The 14,090-nt window shown below is 42.3% G+C and overlaps 1 protein-coding gene across 1 annotated transcript in view; it reads left to right on the forward strand.

The window, feature by feature from the left end:
• LOC124278491 (nitric oxide synthase, brain-like) overlaps nt 1-13,537 on the forward strand; it is an 84,412-nt gene extending 70,875 nt beyond the window's left edge. Inside the window, 11 exon segments of the mRNA XM_046714195.1 lie at nt 440-518; nt 1,826-2,019; nt 2,576-2,745; nt 4,037-4,247; nt 4,711-4,798; nt 5,762-5,895; nt 7,490-7,647; nt 8,770-8,830; nt 8,833-8,960; nt 9,562-9,732; nt 10,696-13,537. Coding sequence (XP_046570151.1) covers nt 440-518; nt 1,826-2,019; nt 2,576-2,745; nt 4,037-4,247; nt 4,711-4,798; nt 5,762-5,895; nt 7,490-7,647; nt 8,770-8,830; nt 8,833-8,960; nt 9,562-9,732; nt 10,696-10,809 — 1,508 coding nt within the window. The 3' untranslated portion in view covers nt 10,810-13,537.
• Nucleotides 13,538-14,090: the final 553 nt, after the last annotated feature.

Raw genomic sequence — 14,090 nt, forward strand, 5'->3', positions numbered from 1 at the left:
AAATGTTTTTATGGGAATATAAAACATTCCACATTACGTTTCGAAAAATATGGGACTGTGATATCTCGCCGTGTTGATTGTAATTTTTCCGAAAAGGGTGTTTTACAAAATAGTTCAAGACTTGGTACGTTTAAAATATTCAGGGTTTTAAGTTGGGATAACCTTGTAGTCAAACTGTTCAGATGGGATATAAACACCTGTAACGGTGTTTTAACCGCACAACCTTGTAATGTTCGTTAATACTACATCTAAAGCGAAACACTATTGTCTCGAACTTTGATGTGTCGAACTTACATTGCAAAAGTTGTTTCTCTGAGCATTACGTCTTCGTTCGGTTGTGTCGAGTCTCGGATAATTCCAAGCATTTACGTTGGCCCTTCAGCTTCGACACATCGGTGTACGGTTGTATTTATTAATGTTCTGAACGTCTTTTCCCCAGCACTTGCCAAGCTCCACAGTAAAACCGTGATGCCGTGTAAGGTGATTGAGAGGACACAGCTGCAGACCCCGGAGTCACCGTGAGTGCTTACACTAACTCATTCTTCCACCTGTTGACCTGTGAAGATCCGGGTAGAATTGATCTTCAGTAACCCATGCTTGTCGAGGCGACTAACGGGGTCGGGTGGTCAGGCTCGCTGACTTGGTTGACAAATGTCATCGTACACCAATTGCGGAGATCGATGCTCATGTTGTTGATCACTGGATTGTCTGGTCCTGACTCGATTATTTACAGACCGCCGCCATATAGCTAGAATATTGCTGGGTGCGGCGTAAAACAACAAACCAACCAGCCAACTCTGGTACCTGCGCACAGAGACCATGTCTCTGCTGCGCACAACACACACCAAGCACCGCAATGCGAACTGCTTACCGCCGCACGACACTGCACTGCACACCATTTTAACATTTTCTATGCAGTGTTGGTATGGACCTCTGTCGCTTCAAAATAAGAACAAATTAAAGAGGATTGTTAAAGTTGCAGGTAAAATTGCTTGTTGTCATTTTGATAGTTTAGACACCCTGTACATGTCATCAGTTTTAAACCTTTCTGTCAGAATCTTACAAGACCCAACACATGTTTTAAACCCTTGTTATACACTTTTACCATCTGGCAGTAGGTATCTTTTACCAAATGTAAAGTCAAAGAGAAGTAAACACTCTTTTACACCAGTTAGCATATCCGTTTAAACAAGTCTTAAACATTATTCTCTTAGTATATTTATTGTTAGATGTTTGTCTTATAAATAATGTTGTTTACTATGCAGTCAATGTCATTGTTGCTGCTCATGTCTTAAATGTTGTTTTCTTATGTTCTCAACTCTGATGTACACCAAATTCCCTTTCGGGCAATAAAGCATTATCTTATCTTATCTTATCTTATCTTATCTTATCTTATCTTATCTTATCTTATCTTATCTTATCTTATCTTATCTTATCTTATCTTATCTTATCTTATCTTATCTTATCTTATCTTATCGGGGCGGTGGGGTAGCCTAGTGGTCAAAGCGTTGGCTCGTCACGCCGAAGATCCGGGTTCGAATCCCCACATGGGTACAATGTGTGAAGCCCATTTCTGGTGTCCCCCGCCGTGATGTTGCTGGAATATTGCTAAAAGCGGCGTAAAACCAAACTCAGTCAGTCAGTCTTATCTTATCTTATCTTATCTTATCTTATATTAAATGTATGTGTTAAAATACCAGGGTAATTGTCAAATGTGAAATATTCCATACAACACACAGAGCACCTACCCTGGGTTTCGTTCCGCAACACAATTGTTACACACTCCCGCGTCTTTTGACTAACGTTTTCCTCCTATGTTTTCCAGCCGAGAGACTATTTTGGTTCGCCTTGATACCCAGGAAGCCATTGAAATGACGTACCACCCTGGCGACCACATCGGAATCTTCCCTGCCAATTCGCCAGAACTTGTGGAGGCCATCTTGGCTCGCCTGCACAATGCGCCCCCTCCCGACCAAGTCGTAAAGACGGAGATCCTTCAGGAGAAGGCAACTCCTCTCGGTATGATAATCCGCTTTTACATCTGGCTTCAGCAATCAATGTTAAACTTTGTATTAAGACGAATACCAAGCAATATCAGAGTGTGAGTGAGTGAGTTTGGTTTTACGCTGCTTTTAGCAATATTCCAGCAATATCACGGCGGGGCACCAGAAATGGGCTTCACACATTGTACCCATGTGGGGAATCGAACCGGGTCTTCGGCGTGACGAGCGAACGCTTTAACCACTAGTGAGTGAGTGAGTACTGTTTTACGCTGCTTTTAGCAATATTCCAGCAATGTCACGGCGGGGGCACCAGAAATGGGCATCACACATTGTACCCATGGGGGGAATCGAACCGGGTCTTCGGCGTGACGAGCGAACGCTAGGCTACCCCACCGCCCCCTTTAACCACTAGGCTACCCCACCGACCCAGCAATATCAGAACTTACATAATCCTATTTTGACTCGTGATTGAACATCTTCCAACAATAGGGCTAAAACCATTCAGTAGGCATTCCATCTTTTATTGGTTATGCTTTGTTATTTTGACATGCTGACCCTTACTCTTTGCTTAGGGTCTGTAAAGAACTGGATGAAGTTTGAGAAGATGCCCCAATGTTCACTGCGGACGGGGTTCACGAGGTATCTGGACGTGACCACGCCCCCCTCTCAGGCCCTGCTCAAGCTACTGGGTACTCTAGCAACACGTGACGAGGACAAAGAAAGGCTAGAGCTATTATCGAGTGTGAGTAGTCAGAGAACGAAATTAGCTATTGCTGGAAACGCCCGTAAAATTTGTCACTTATAACTGACTGACTGACTGAGTTTGGTTTTACGCCGCTTTTAGCAATATTCCAGCAACATCACGGCGGGGGACACCCGAAATGGGCTTCACACATTGTGCCCATGTGGGGATTCGAACCCGGGTCTTCGGCGTGACGAGCCAACGCTTTAACCATTAGGCTACCCCACCGCCCCTGTCACTTATAAAGTTAATCATACTCAAAGAGCAATACCTTAGATATTGTATTTTTTTCTTCTATTGATTTGAAATATTTATTCTAACTCTAACACTAACTGCTATTTTTGTGGTTGGTAAATGGTCACACTCTTTCGATTTATGATTTCAAAGAATTGTACGTTCAGGTAATCTTTTTTACGCAAGAGCACGTATTGCGAAATGATTGATGTGTCAGCATAACACCCGATCTTAAGTTCGTGAGTGAATGAGTTTTACGCCGCTTTTAGCAACATTCCAGCAACATCACGGCGGGGGACACCAGAATGGGCTTCGCACATTGTACCCATGTGGGGATTCGAACCCGGATCTTCGGCGTGACGAGAGACGAACGCTTTAACACTTGGGTTACCCCCACCGCCCGCTTAAGTTCGTCAAAGTGATACACATCCCGAGGGAAAGCATCACTCACGATTTTCTTTATCAGTATGCTTAGATGGCGTTATGTTCCAGACATTACACGTTTTAATATACTTTACAAAATCTCGACTAAAAAAACAAGTGAAACATGAAACTAAATGAAAAGCAGTTGTATATCTTCAAATTCCACTCACTAGTAATAAGTACAAGGTTATTACAATTCACTTTTACTGTTGCTAACATTTTGAAAATATTATTTAATATTCTTAAATTAAAACTTGTAAAAGCTTCAAAACACATCGCTCAATGATCATCCTCCTTCCGCCGATTGTCTCCACTTACCTAACATTTTGAGATTATCACAAATATATATTTAAAATTATGATTTTCAAAAATATATATTTTTCTACCCACCGTCTTGAATTTCGGGGCTCATGATCTGTGAACGCTAAAACAAACTCTGCAACCATGTACCGGAGTCAAGCGCATATGAGGACTGGAAGAATGACAATATGCCCACCTTGGATGAGGTTTTGAGAAAATCACAAAAATATATTTGAAATTATAATTTTTAATGATATATATTTTTCTACCCACCATCTTGATGTTTGAGCTCATGATCTGTAAACCCTAAAAGCAAAATCTGAATTATTTACAGGAATCCAGCGCCTACGAGGACTGGAAGTATGACAATATGCCCACCCTGGTGGAGGTTCTGGACGAGTTCCCCTCCCTCAAGGTTCCGCCGTCGTTGCTGATGACGCAGCTCCCCCTCCTCCAGCAGCGTTACTACAGCATCAGCTCCTCCCCCTGCGTCTACCCAGGGGAGGTCCACACCACCATCGCTGTCGTCAAGTACAGGACACAAGGTAGCCAGATATAACATATACTCAAGGCAATAAATAAGGGATCGGATTGTAATTGATCATTTCACATGCCGTTATGTTGCATATGTAGCTTTTGATTATATTTTATTTGCAATGGATAGCACTAGATATTAACCTTCAAACGCTTGTCGATTTATCCAGTGGTCTGTTAGTAGATGTTCTCAGTTGCTTTGACAAGTATTTTTAGGGAAATATATTCAGCGAAATATTTCCTATTTCATTTACTCATATTTTGTTAAATAATATTTTACACCTATTGATGTTTACGATTTGTGTCCTTTGGACAGTGGAAGTGTCAAAACACCCAATGTATATGTTTGAATGCATATGCTTCGTAGAGATTTCGGGTTCTATTTGGTAACAAACATATGCCATTTCACATAAACCGTTTCAGAACATAAATGATGAATTCAAACCTGTAGTCGTTGATGTCGTGGTGTTGCAGGTGGTGCTGGCCCTGTTCACGAGGGTGTGTGTTCCTGTTGGCTCAATACGTGCGATGTCGGTGAAATTGTTCCCTGTGCTATTAGAGCGTGAGTAGTCTCTACATAGCTACAATCAGTTACATAGCTACAAGCAAGTTTAAAGCGGAAGTCTTTATTTGTGTCACTGTATCCAAACGTCGATCTGCGCATGTCAGGATGTCAAAGTCTGATGCGCACGTAACTCGAGAAAACTTTCGCTGGAACCATTGCCGGATGATAAAAATGAAATCCATTTTTGTCTCGTATCTATCCACTCTAGCTTGTGTAAATATTTGTCAGCTTACATTTTCTTCTCTAGAGAAAGAAGTCAAACAATTTCTTTAGGACACATAAATCATTACTTTTCAGAACATGTCGTTGGAACTGAAGGCAATTTCAAGGACAGAATCAGTTTAATAAACAAATAATTTGTATTCAGTGTTTTCAAAAATAATATCGCAATGACTGAGATAGCTGGCGAGCTGGTTAATTGAACATTTTACAACTGAATCTGTACTGAACATGGTTACATGTCAAAACACAGGCATGGGACAAAAGGATAATTTTTCACAGGTTTAATTTGTTAAATGCATGGGTGGAGCACTCTGCTTTCTGCAATCTCCTTTACCTTGTCCGAACCCACAGGACCCATGAAGATCCATGTTAGAATTCAATAACCCATGCTTGTCAACAGAGGCGACTAACGGAATCGGGTGATCAGTTTCGCTGACTTGGTTGACACATGACATCATATCCCAGTTGCGTATATCGATGCTCATGCTGTTGATCACCGGATTGTCACGCGATTATTTACAGACCGCCGACATATAGCTGAAATATTGCTGAATGCAGAGTTAAACAACAAACAAACAACCAAACAAAATGTAACCCACAGCGAGAGCACGAGCGCTTCAAGCATTGTCGATAGCGGCGGTGATGGCGGATATCCGTGAGCTTTTGACTTCATTCTTGTTCCCTGTTGCGGCAATCATGTAGACGTTAGATGTTACAGTCAACGTTTATTACCCACAGTGCCCCCAACTTCCGGCTACCCGAGGACAGCACGTTGCCGATGGTGATGGTGGGTCCAGGCACGGGTATCGCACCGTTCCGAAGCTTCTGGCAACAGCGGAAGGTGGACCGAGATATGCACCCGGTCCCCACACGTGAGTACTTTGTTATCTCGGGTACATCCTCCATAATGCAGTGTGTTGTATATGTTACAGGGAATGTGTGAAACCAGGGATTTCACGTAATCCCTGAAAGATTCAGTGATTTCGCGAAATCACTGTGACCCCCAGGGATTACATGTATTCCCTAAAATTTCCAGGGATTTCATGAAATTACTGATTTTATTGGTGTTCCATTACACACATTCCCTGTTAGGATATCAGTGAATGTGTGAAGTTAATGATTGTAGCTTAAAACTTTACTGTTGAGTCTCATTTCATCCCTTAGTTCTTAGGAGTTGAAAACTTTGACAATTTGCCGATGACACTTTTGGCTAATTACTACCTTGAGTCGGGATACCAAGTTAATTTTCTCACGGCTTTACTGTTTAGTCTCATTTCATCCCTTAGGAGTTGAAAACTTTGACTATTTACTGATGACACTAAGTCAAGCTAAGAGAGGGAAATTACCGGGTTTCCATAATCTTCCAGTTGATGTTTTGACAAATGACATCTGTATAGATTATCTTCATAAACTGTTTTCTACATGGTCATGTACCCTCCAAATGGGCCCAGGGGATCATTAACTACCCCTAAGTCTGGAGCTGACAATCTGAGAGACCCAATGTCTTATCGCAGCATCACACTAGTGCATCTTGTTGTTATGATTAATAATTTAATCAATATTCCTTTTGTAGTTTCAAAAGTTACAGACGTTGTTTTTAGCGATTTCGTTTATAAATGGAAACAGGACCTTTTACATATCTTTTACATTTTCATCCCAAACGTTTTATTTCGTTTCGTTGCTTACTTAACTTTTGTTATACTCGGTTTCGCTTCCTTTTACCATTTCTAAAATCCATATGTACCATAAATGGCAACCTCCATTCAGCAGTGTTCACCATGCCCGTGAAACAGAAATAGTCTTTAAAAATGGACCAGCCTTGGCGTCCTTTACACATATACACCGTACGAAACGCCTTCCTTCACCCGTGCATCCAATCACCGTGTTTTCCATATATACATTCTGCTTTGATACCCTGGCAGCGTATTCACAAAGCTGATTAAGCTTAAGAAAGGGACATCAATAACAGATTGACATATTCGATATTAAAATTTTAAAACAAAATCACTTTTTAACAGCACCATTTTCGCTGAAAGCTACCGACGTACAATATTCCAACCAATGTCATAGAGGTGTAGTTGAAACATTTGGTCGTGACAGAAATAAAATATGAGGTCGGTTTGCAATCGACAATATACCCATGTTCTATGGTTTCACCAATGTGGTACCGGAACCATTTCTATTTCTGCTCCTGCATTAAGCTAATCCGCCGTGATGTTCCTGGAATATTGCTACAAGCGGCGTCAAACTAAACTCACTCACCCCGCCGTGACTTAACTGGAAAACTGTTCAAAGCCACAAGAAACAAACTTCGTTTTTTTACTACTGGCTCTGAAAACTGATGTTGCTATATCAAGTTAGTTTTTGTTTTTGTTTGGTGTATTGTTTAACACTGCACTCAGCCACATTCCAGCAACATGGTGGAGTTGGGTCTTGTGTCTGATGAGCGATTGTGACTGCTTCCAGACGGCGAGAAGCGGGGCTGGGGAGACATGTACATGTATTTCGGCTGCCGGATGTCAACGGAGGACAATATATTTGGGTCGGAGTTGAAGCAGCTGAAAGAGGAAAGCGTCATGTCCGACTATTACGTGGCCCTGTCTCGAGAACCGGGCAAGTCCAAGGTAAGGACGGACAACCACACTGACAAATAGTTGCTTATGACAGTTTCGTTGAAATCCAATTTCCTAGGATACAATTACGAAGCGATATGGGGCGGTGGGTTAGCTTAGTGGTTAAAGCGTCTTGTTACGCCGAAGACCCGGGTTCGATTCTCCACATGGGTACAATGTGTGAAGCCCATTTCTGGTGTCCCCGTGATATTGCTGGAATATTGCTAAAAGCGGCGTAAAACTCAACTCACTCACTCACTCCTAGCGATAGCAGTAGTCCTCATGCCACCACCATTGATGCAGGTGTACCCAGAACAACCTTTGAAAACTTCTTTGAGAGGCATTTTAGAAGTTGTATAGATGAAGGAAAACCAAGTTCTATGGATAGTCAACTTCTTTATTGCAATGGGTGCGACGTTTCGGTGTAGGTACTAACACCGAATCACTTTCTTGATAACGGTTTTAGTACCTACACCGAAACGTCGTACCCATTGAAACAAAGAAGTTGACTATCCATGGAACATGGTTTTCTTTCAACCTTTGATAACGTTATTTAATTATAAGATGTGCGTGTTCTTTAACGACTTCTATGACGATTGTTCATTTTCCCTTCACACTAGGGGGGCGGTGGGGTAGCCTAGTGGTTAAAGCGTTGGCTCGTCACGCCGAAAACCCGGGTACAATGTGTGAAGCCCATTTCAGTCCCCCGCCGTGATGTTGCTGGAATATTGCTAAAAACGGCGTAAAACCAAACTCAGTCAGTCAGTCAGTCTTCACACTTGTTTTCGGATATTTGATTTATGAATGAAAACACAGTACTTAAATTTTCTTCGATGGTAGATTCTGCCGACTCCCAGGGAATCATAAACATGAGAGATACATGGTAGATTTCCGTGCTTTGTGAAACCTGACGAAATTGTGTATTGTGGAGACAGTGGGGTAGCCTAGTGGTTAAAGCTCTCGTTTGTCACGCCAAAGGCCCGGGTTTGATTCGCCACATGAGTACATCGTGTAAACCAATTTCAGGTGTCCCCCGCCGACGTAAAGCAAAACTCACTCGTGTACCCAGATCACGATTACGATTCCGTAGTACGATATGTTCTCTTGTCTATACAGTCTTGTGTGTTTCTTTAGGTGTACGTGCAGGATATACTACACACGAACGCCAAGAGTGTATGTGACGCTATAATGAAGCGTGGGGGCATTTCTACGTGTGTGGCGACGTATCGATGGCGGATGACGTCACACGAACCCTGGAGCGGATCCTTACAGAGGAAGGTGGATTAACGCCAGAGAGTGCTAGAGCCTTCGTCCTCAAACTGAGGGTAAGCTGACAAATATCTCTGAAGTATTTCAATTTTTTCAGATATGTCCATGAAATACACGTCACTTCCTGTGACAGCATTGTGCTGCTGTGATAATCGGGCAATGGTTGTTAGGGGCAACTGGCGGGATCATCGTATTCTGAGTCTAGGCATCGATGCTCATGATGTCACTCTCTGGATTGTCTGGTCCACTGTATGTTATTTGAAGTCCTCCGTTAAATAGCTGGGGTACTGCTAGGTGGGGCTTCAAGGGACCGTTCATGATTTATGGCATTGTAAGTGCCCCCTGCATGTCATGTACAAACTCAATGCCCCTCCCCTTCCCACAATTTTTAAGCATATTTTTTTAATATCTACAAAATTGCTGACCCCACGAAGTACAAATGTACAAAATTGATTAACCCCCTACCTCCCCAGAACAAAATGGGTGACTCCCTCTTAAAATATTCATCAACCCCCCTAGCCATAAAATATGAACGGTTCCTGAGCAACATACAAAAACACGAACCAGAAAGGAAAGAGTACTCTCCCTTTGAATGCATCTAATATTTTATATATGCGTCGGGCAGACATTATGGGGTCTCATTATTCTCTCTCTCAGGATGCAAACAGATTCCACGAAGACATCTTTGGCGTTAGTATTCAGAAAAGTTCAGAGGTGACAGACAGGTCACGTGACTCAAGCAAACGTGCGCTGAAATACATAAACTCTACTGACAAGCCCGCCAAACCCGACGCGGTGAAGGAAGTAGCCACGCCCATTCCTGCCTCTGTGAGTAGAACCTTATTCACTCTATTTGTGATGTCCCCCGTGGTGATAATGCTAGAATGTTACCAAAGGCGCCGTAAAACAATACTTACGCGCTTAATGTACATGTTATTAACCCGCGAAGATCCGGGTTAGAATACTGATCTTCAGCAACCCATGCTTATCGTAAGAGGCGACTAACGGGATCGGGTGGTCAGGCTCGCTGACTTGGTTGACACGTGCCATAGTATCCCAATTGTGTAGATCGATGTTCATGCTGCTGATCACTCGATTGTTTACAGACCAACGTCATGAAGCTGGCATATTGCCGAGTGCGGCGTTAAACAACAATCAATCAATGTTATTCATGTGAGGTGAAGTGAGGTGAGGTGAAATTGGGTTTAACGTCGTGCTTGAGAATATTTCGCTCATATGACGACGTGCATGCGTGTGTATGTGTATGTGGGGCTGCTTGTACTAGCCCAGACTGAAGCTAGTTTTATAGTGCTAGCCCACTGAGATACCATGCCGCAGTGAAGCAGAAATACCCCACTCAGACACATTATACTGACTCCGAACCGACCAGTCCTTGTTGTACCCATTAATGCCGAGCGCCAGGCAGGGACCAACAAGTACCATATTTAAACGTCTTTTGGTATGACGCGGTCGGGGATCGAACCCGCGACCTTCCGCTCTCCGGGCGGACGCTCTAACCACTGTACCACGGAGGCGGTAGAGCCAGTAGTAAATGAACGAGGTTTGTTTCTTGTGGCTTTGAACAGTTTTCCAGTTAAGTCACGGCGGGGTGAGTGAGTGAGTGAGTTTAGTTTAGTTTGACGCCGCTTGTAGCAATATTCCAGGAACATCACGGCGGATTAGCTTAATGCGGGAGCAGAAATAGAAATGGTCCCGGTACCACTTTGGTGAAACCAAAGAACATGGCTAAAATACCTTAACTTATAGTTTAACCCACCCTTCTTGTTCTAGGACCGGAAGACCCTTCCTGGCAAACCCAAGGTTCCCAGCAAGAATATCTTCATGAAGCAGAGGATTGAACCGGAAGGAGGAGTCGATCGACCGGAAATGCCAACTGAAAACTGAAGTCGACAGATAGTCACTAAAAAAATATAAATTTTCTTTCTCTTAAAACCATATGGTAGATGTAGAAATGCGTGTTTTCATTGCCGACATTTAAACTACAATTGTGGTTGTTGCTTAGAGGGGAGGTAACTCTAAATATATGTGAACAACTGCTGTTACTGTTGCAACATTTTGATCACGTGGGTTTTACTGGAGACGCCATGTCAGGGGTCTCGGTACAAGGTGAAGGTCACCAGGTGTTCCTGTTTTGTCTTGGAGGCCGTGGAGTCTCTGATACGTCGTTGTTATGTACATAATTCCTTGTTGAGCCATATTTCTACGACTATTTTCTATTTTGTGGGGCTTCACAGCAATATACTGTAGCAGAATTGCAAAGCGTATTATAGTGTTTTCTTCTTTTCGTTGTGTTGAGCACCGTTAATAAATAACACTGTTTGATATCAGTTCTGTTACATATCGGTGCATACTAGCCATGGTAGAATGGTAGAATTATATAGATTTGGTAAGACGAGATCCAACGCATAAAAGGTTGTCCTTTTTGTGCTATGGTGAGTCAGATTGTTGAAACGGATGTAACGAAGTCAGTTTTACGATTAGTAGGCTATGATCAAACTAGTTTTACTACCCATGAGTCGAAATAACTGAATAACAAGTTTCGGGTGTATCGAAATGATTGTGACCAGACGCTCTTTGAGTTCGTTATGTTTGGAGTTGACCGTTTGAGTAGATTCACTTGATACAGTGCAATGTGATGCATTAGAAAAACTAAGTTTCGTTAAACAGGTAAAGAAGGGTGAAGTAAGTCTTGAGTCAATAGCAGCTCTCTGTGACCGAATTTGCCGGTAAACCATTCACACCAGTACCTCTTTCCCAAGAGGCGACTAACGGCATCGGGTGGTCAGGCTCGCTCACTTGGTTGACACATGTCTTCGTATCCCAATTGCGTAGATCGATGCTCATGCTGTTAATCACTGGATTGCCTGGTCCAAATTCGGTAATTTACACACCGCCGCCATATAGCTGGAATATTGCTGAGTGCGGCGTAAAACAACAAACGAACTAACCTCTTTCCCATTTAGCGTCCAGTACAACACCAAGGATTAACGTCTCCAGCTGCATGCCATATTGCGTGTGACCCCAACCCAGTCACTGACCCGGGCCATCTTTACACGCACCTATCCCAACCCCAACCTCAACCCGAACCCCAACCTCAACCTCAACCCTCCACTCGTAATATCTTGTCATACCGTTGAACCCATCTAATCCCTGTCCCATCTTCCAGCACATGCATGCAGACGGGATCTATTCAATCCGCCGACATCACGGCCCGAGGCTCAAACTAGCTCCAAACCCCTACCCTATTGTTCCATGTTGACCACCCGTCCCGGGGATCAGTTTTCTCCCTTCTCCCTCTCCCTGCGTGATCCTCTTAACTGCCTTGTTCACGGGTTGTGATCACTTTTGTAACTCTATATTCCATTAACCTTCAGGCTAAAACACATTTAACACAGGACATACCGATTACTTTAACAAAAACCAAGGTACCTAAACCTATCACGTATTTTCCAGCAAACCTACTGTGTTAATTATTTTTGTAATACAACCTCACTCAAAAGCAGGCAACAATTAAACTGTTTAAGTGTCCCGCAAACTAGGAATTTGTGTTTTAATTTACTTAATTAAGAATTTACTTCCTATCTTCTATCTTACATCTTTGGTACGAACCATAAACAGTTTCGGACCCTACAAAGTTCATGATATTTTCTCTCCGGGTTAAACACCCATCTATCCCACCTGTACTATTAATTCATGCTTGTATCTTCATAAGACAATAAGACCCGGGTTCGATCCCACATGGGTACAATGTGTTAAGCCCATTTCTGGTGTCCCCCGCCGTGATATTGCTGGCATATTGCTAAAAGCGGCGTAAAACCAAACTCACTCACTCACTCATAAGACAATACTTCCAAGTGATTTGACAGCCTTCCGACTGACAAAGGATCGCCCGATGTCCTCTCCGTCGCCCCTCATATAGATTCCTCACCTTTGTTAACGCCGACGTTAGTCATAGTTTCAAGAATGTAGGATTTGGGTATACGCTACAACATAGGAATATACTTTCCCAGTTAAGTTACTTTGCATATACATATGAAGTATATGCTTCAGACGTATACATGGATATATTGTACAAGGCATAATCAAATGATTGTTGAGAATATTAAATAAATTATGCATAATCAACGTATATGTATATTTCTTGTTGCCAGGCAACGTTAGTTTCTGGTAGATGGTTAGCGAAGTATTCAGGTATCAACTGAAACAGTAGTATAAGTGTCCTAATGGAGTTAAATGACAATATTTTTCAGCGACTGTGAAATATATTTTCGAAGAAAATTGCTTTGTCACCTGAATCACCTGTATGACATATAAGGCTGTTTATTTATTTTGATAATTTTACATTCAACTGTTCTGCTGAATCTATTTTCATAAGCACAGTTATCATTTTTTTTCGTTTTGTTAAATCATCACATGGGCCAATCCGTTGCACAAAACATTTTTTCCTATAACGGTGTTCTGTTTCCACAGGGACTGTGCTGTTATCATTAAGAGATATAACAGGCGAAGTCAATGCAATGTTATTACAGAATATTAAGCGATATATAACAAAATGTACTATACATAGAATTAAGTTCAGAACAAACTAAACTTGAGTTCTTACATACGAAAATACACTCAAATACCTTTGTGTCGAAGTTGAAGGGAACTGCGTATGTGCTTCGAGTTATCCGCGGTTCGTCATAACTGAAAACTGAGCTGGAGTTTCTATGCAAGATCCATTTATCAGAGTACATTCGAGCTGGAATGTTAAGGACTGGCAATTGACTTCGACGTAACCCTTAATTCGACACATCAGAGTTTAAATAACTATTTGATAACACCTGCGCAGGGATCTACCTTTACTTCCTGACATCCGTTCGACACAACGATATTTGCTGTATTTCGTTTTTCCAACGTGCCCGATGCTATTATTGAACCATCGTAGTTTTTTGTACAGGCATAGACACTTTTGGTTGCCTAGCAACTGCTTTAGTGATCAACAATTGTCAACAAAGAGGGTTGTCAACTTGTCATGTTGACGTCGGTTATGTGTTCGTTGTTACTGTAAAGTGTAGTTTTCAAGATTTATCGCGTGCAGTCAGCCCCTAGTTGTAGGAAAACACGTTAGTATCCATGTTACGGGCCCTGCTGATGCTCTTGCTGGCCCGGATCGGGCAATTTTG

This window comes from Haliotis rubra, unplaced genomic scaffold (genome assembly GCF_003918875.1).
Source record: "Haliotis rubra isolate DU_JTF1 unplaced genomic scaffold, ASM391887v1 Scf238, whole genome shotgun sequence".
Lineage (NCBI taxonomy): Eukaryota > Metazoa > Mollusca > Gastropoda > Lepetellida > Haliotidae > Haliotis > Haliotis rubra.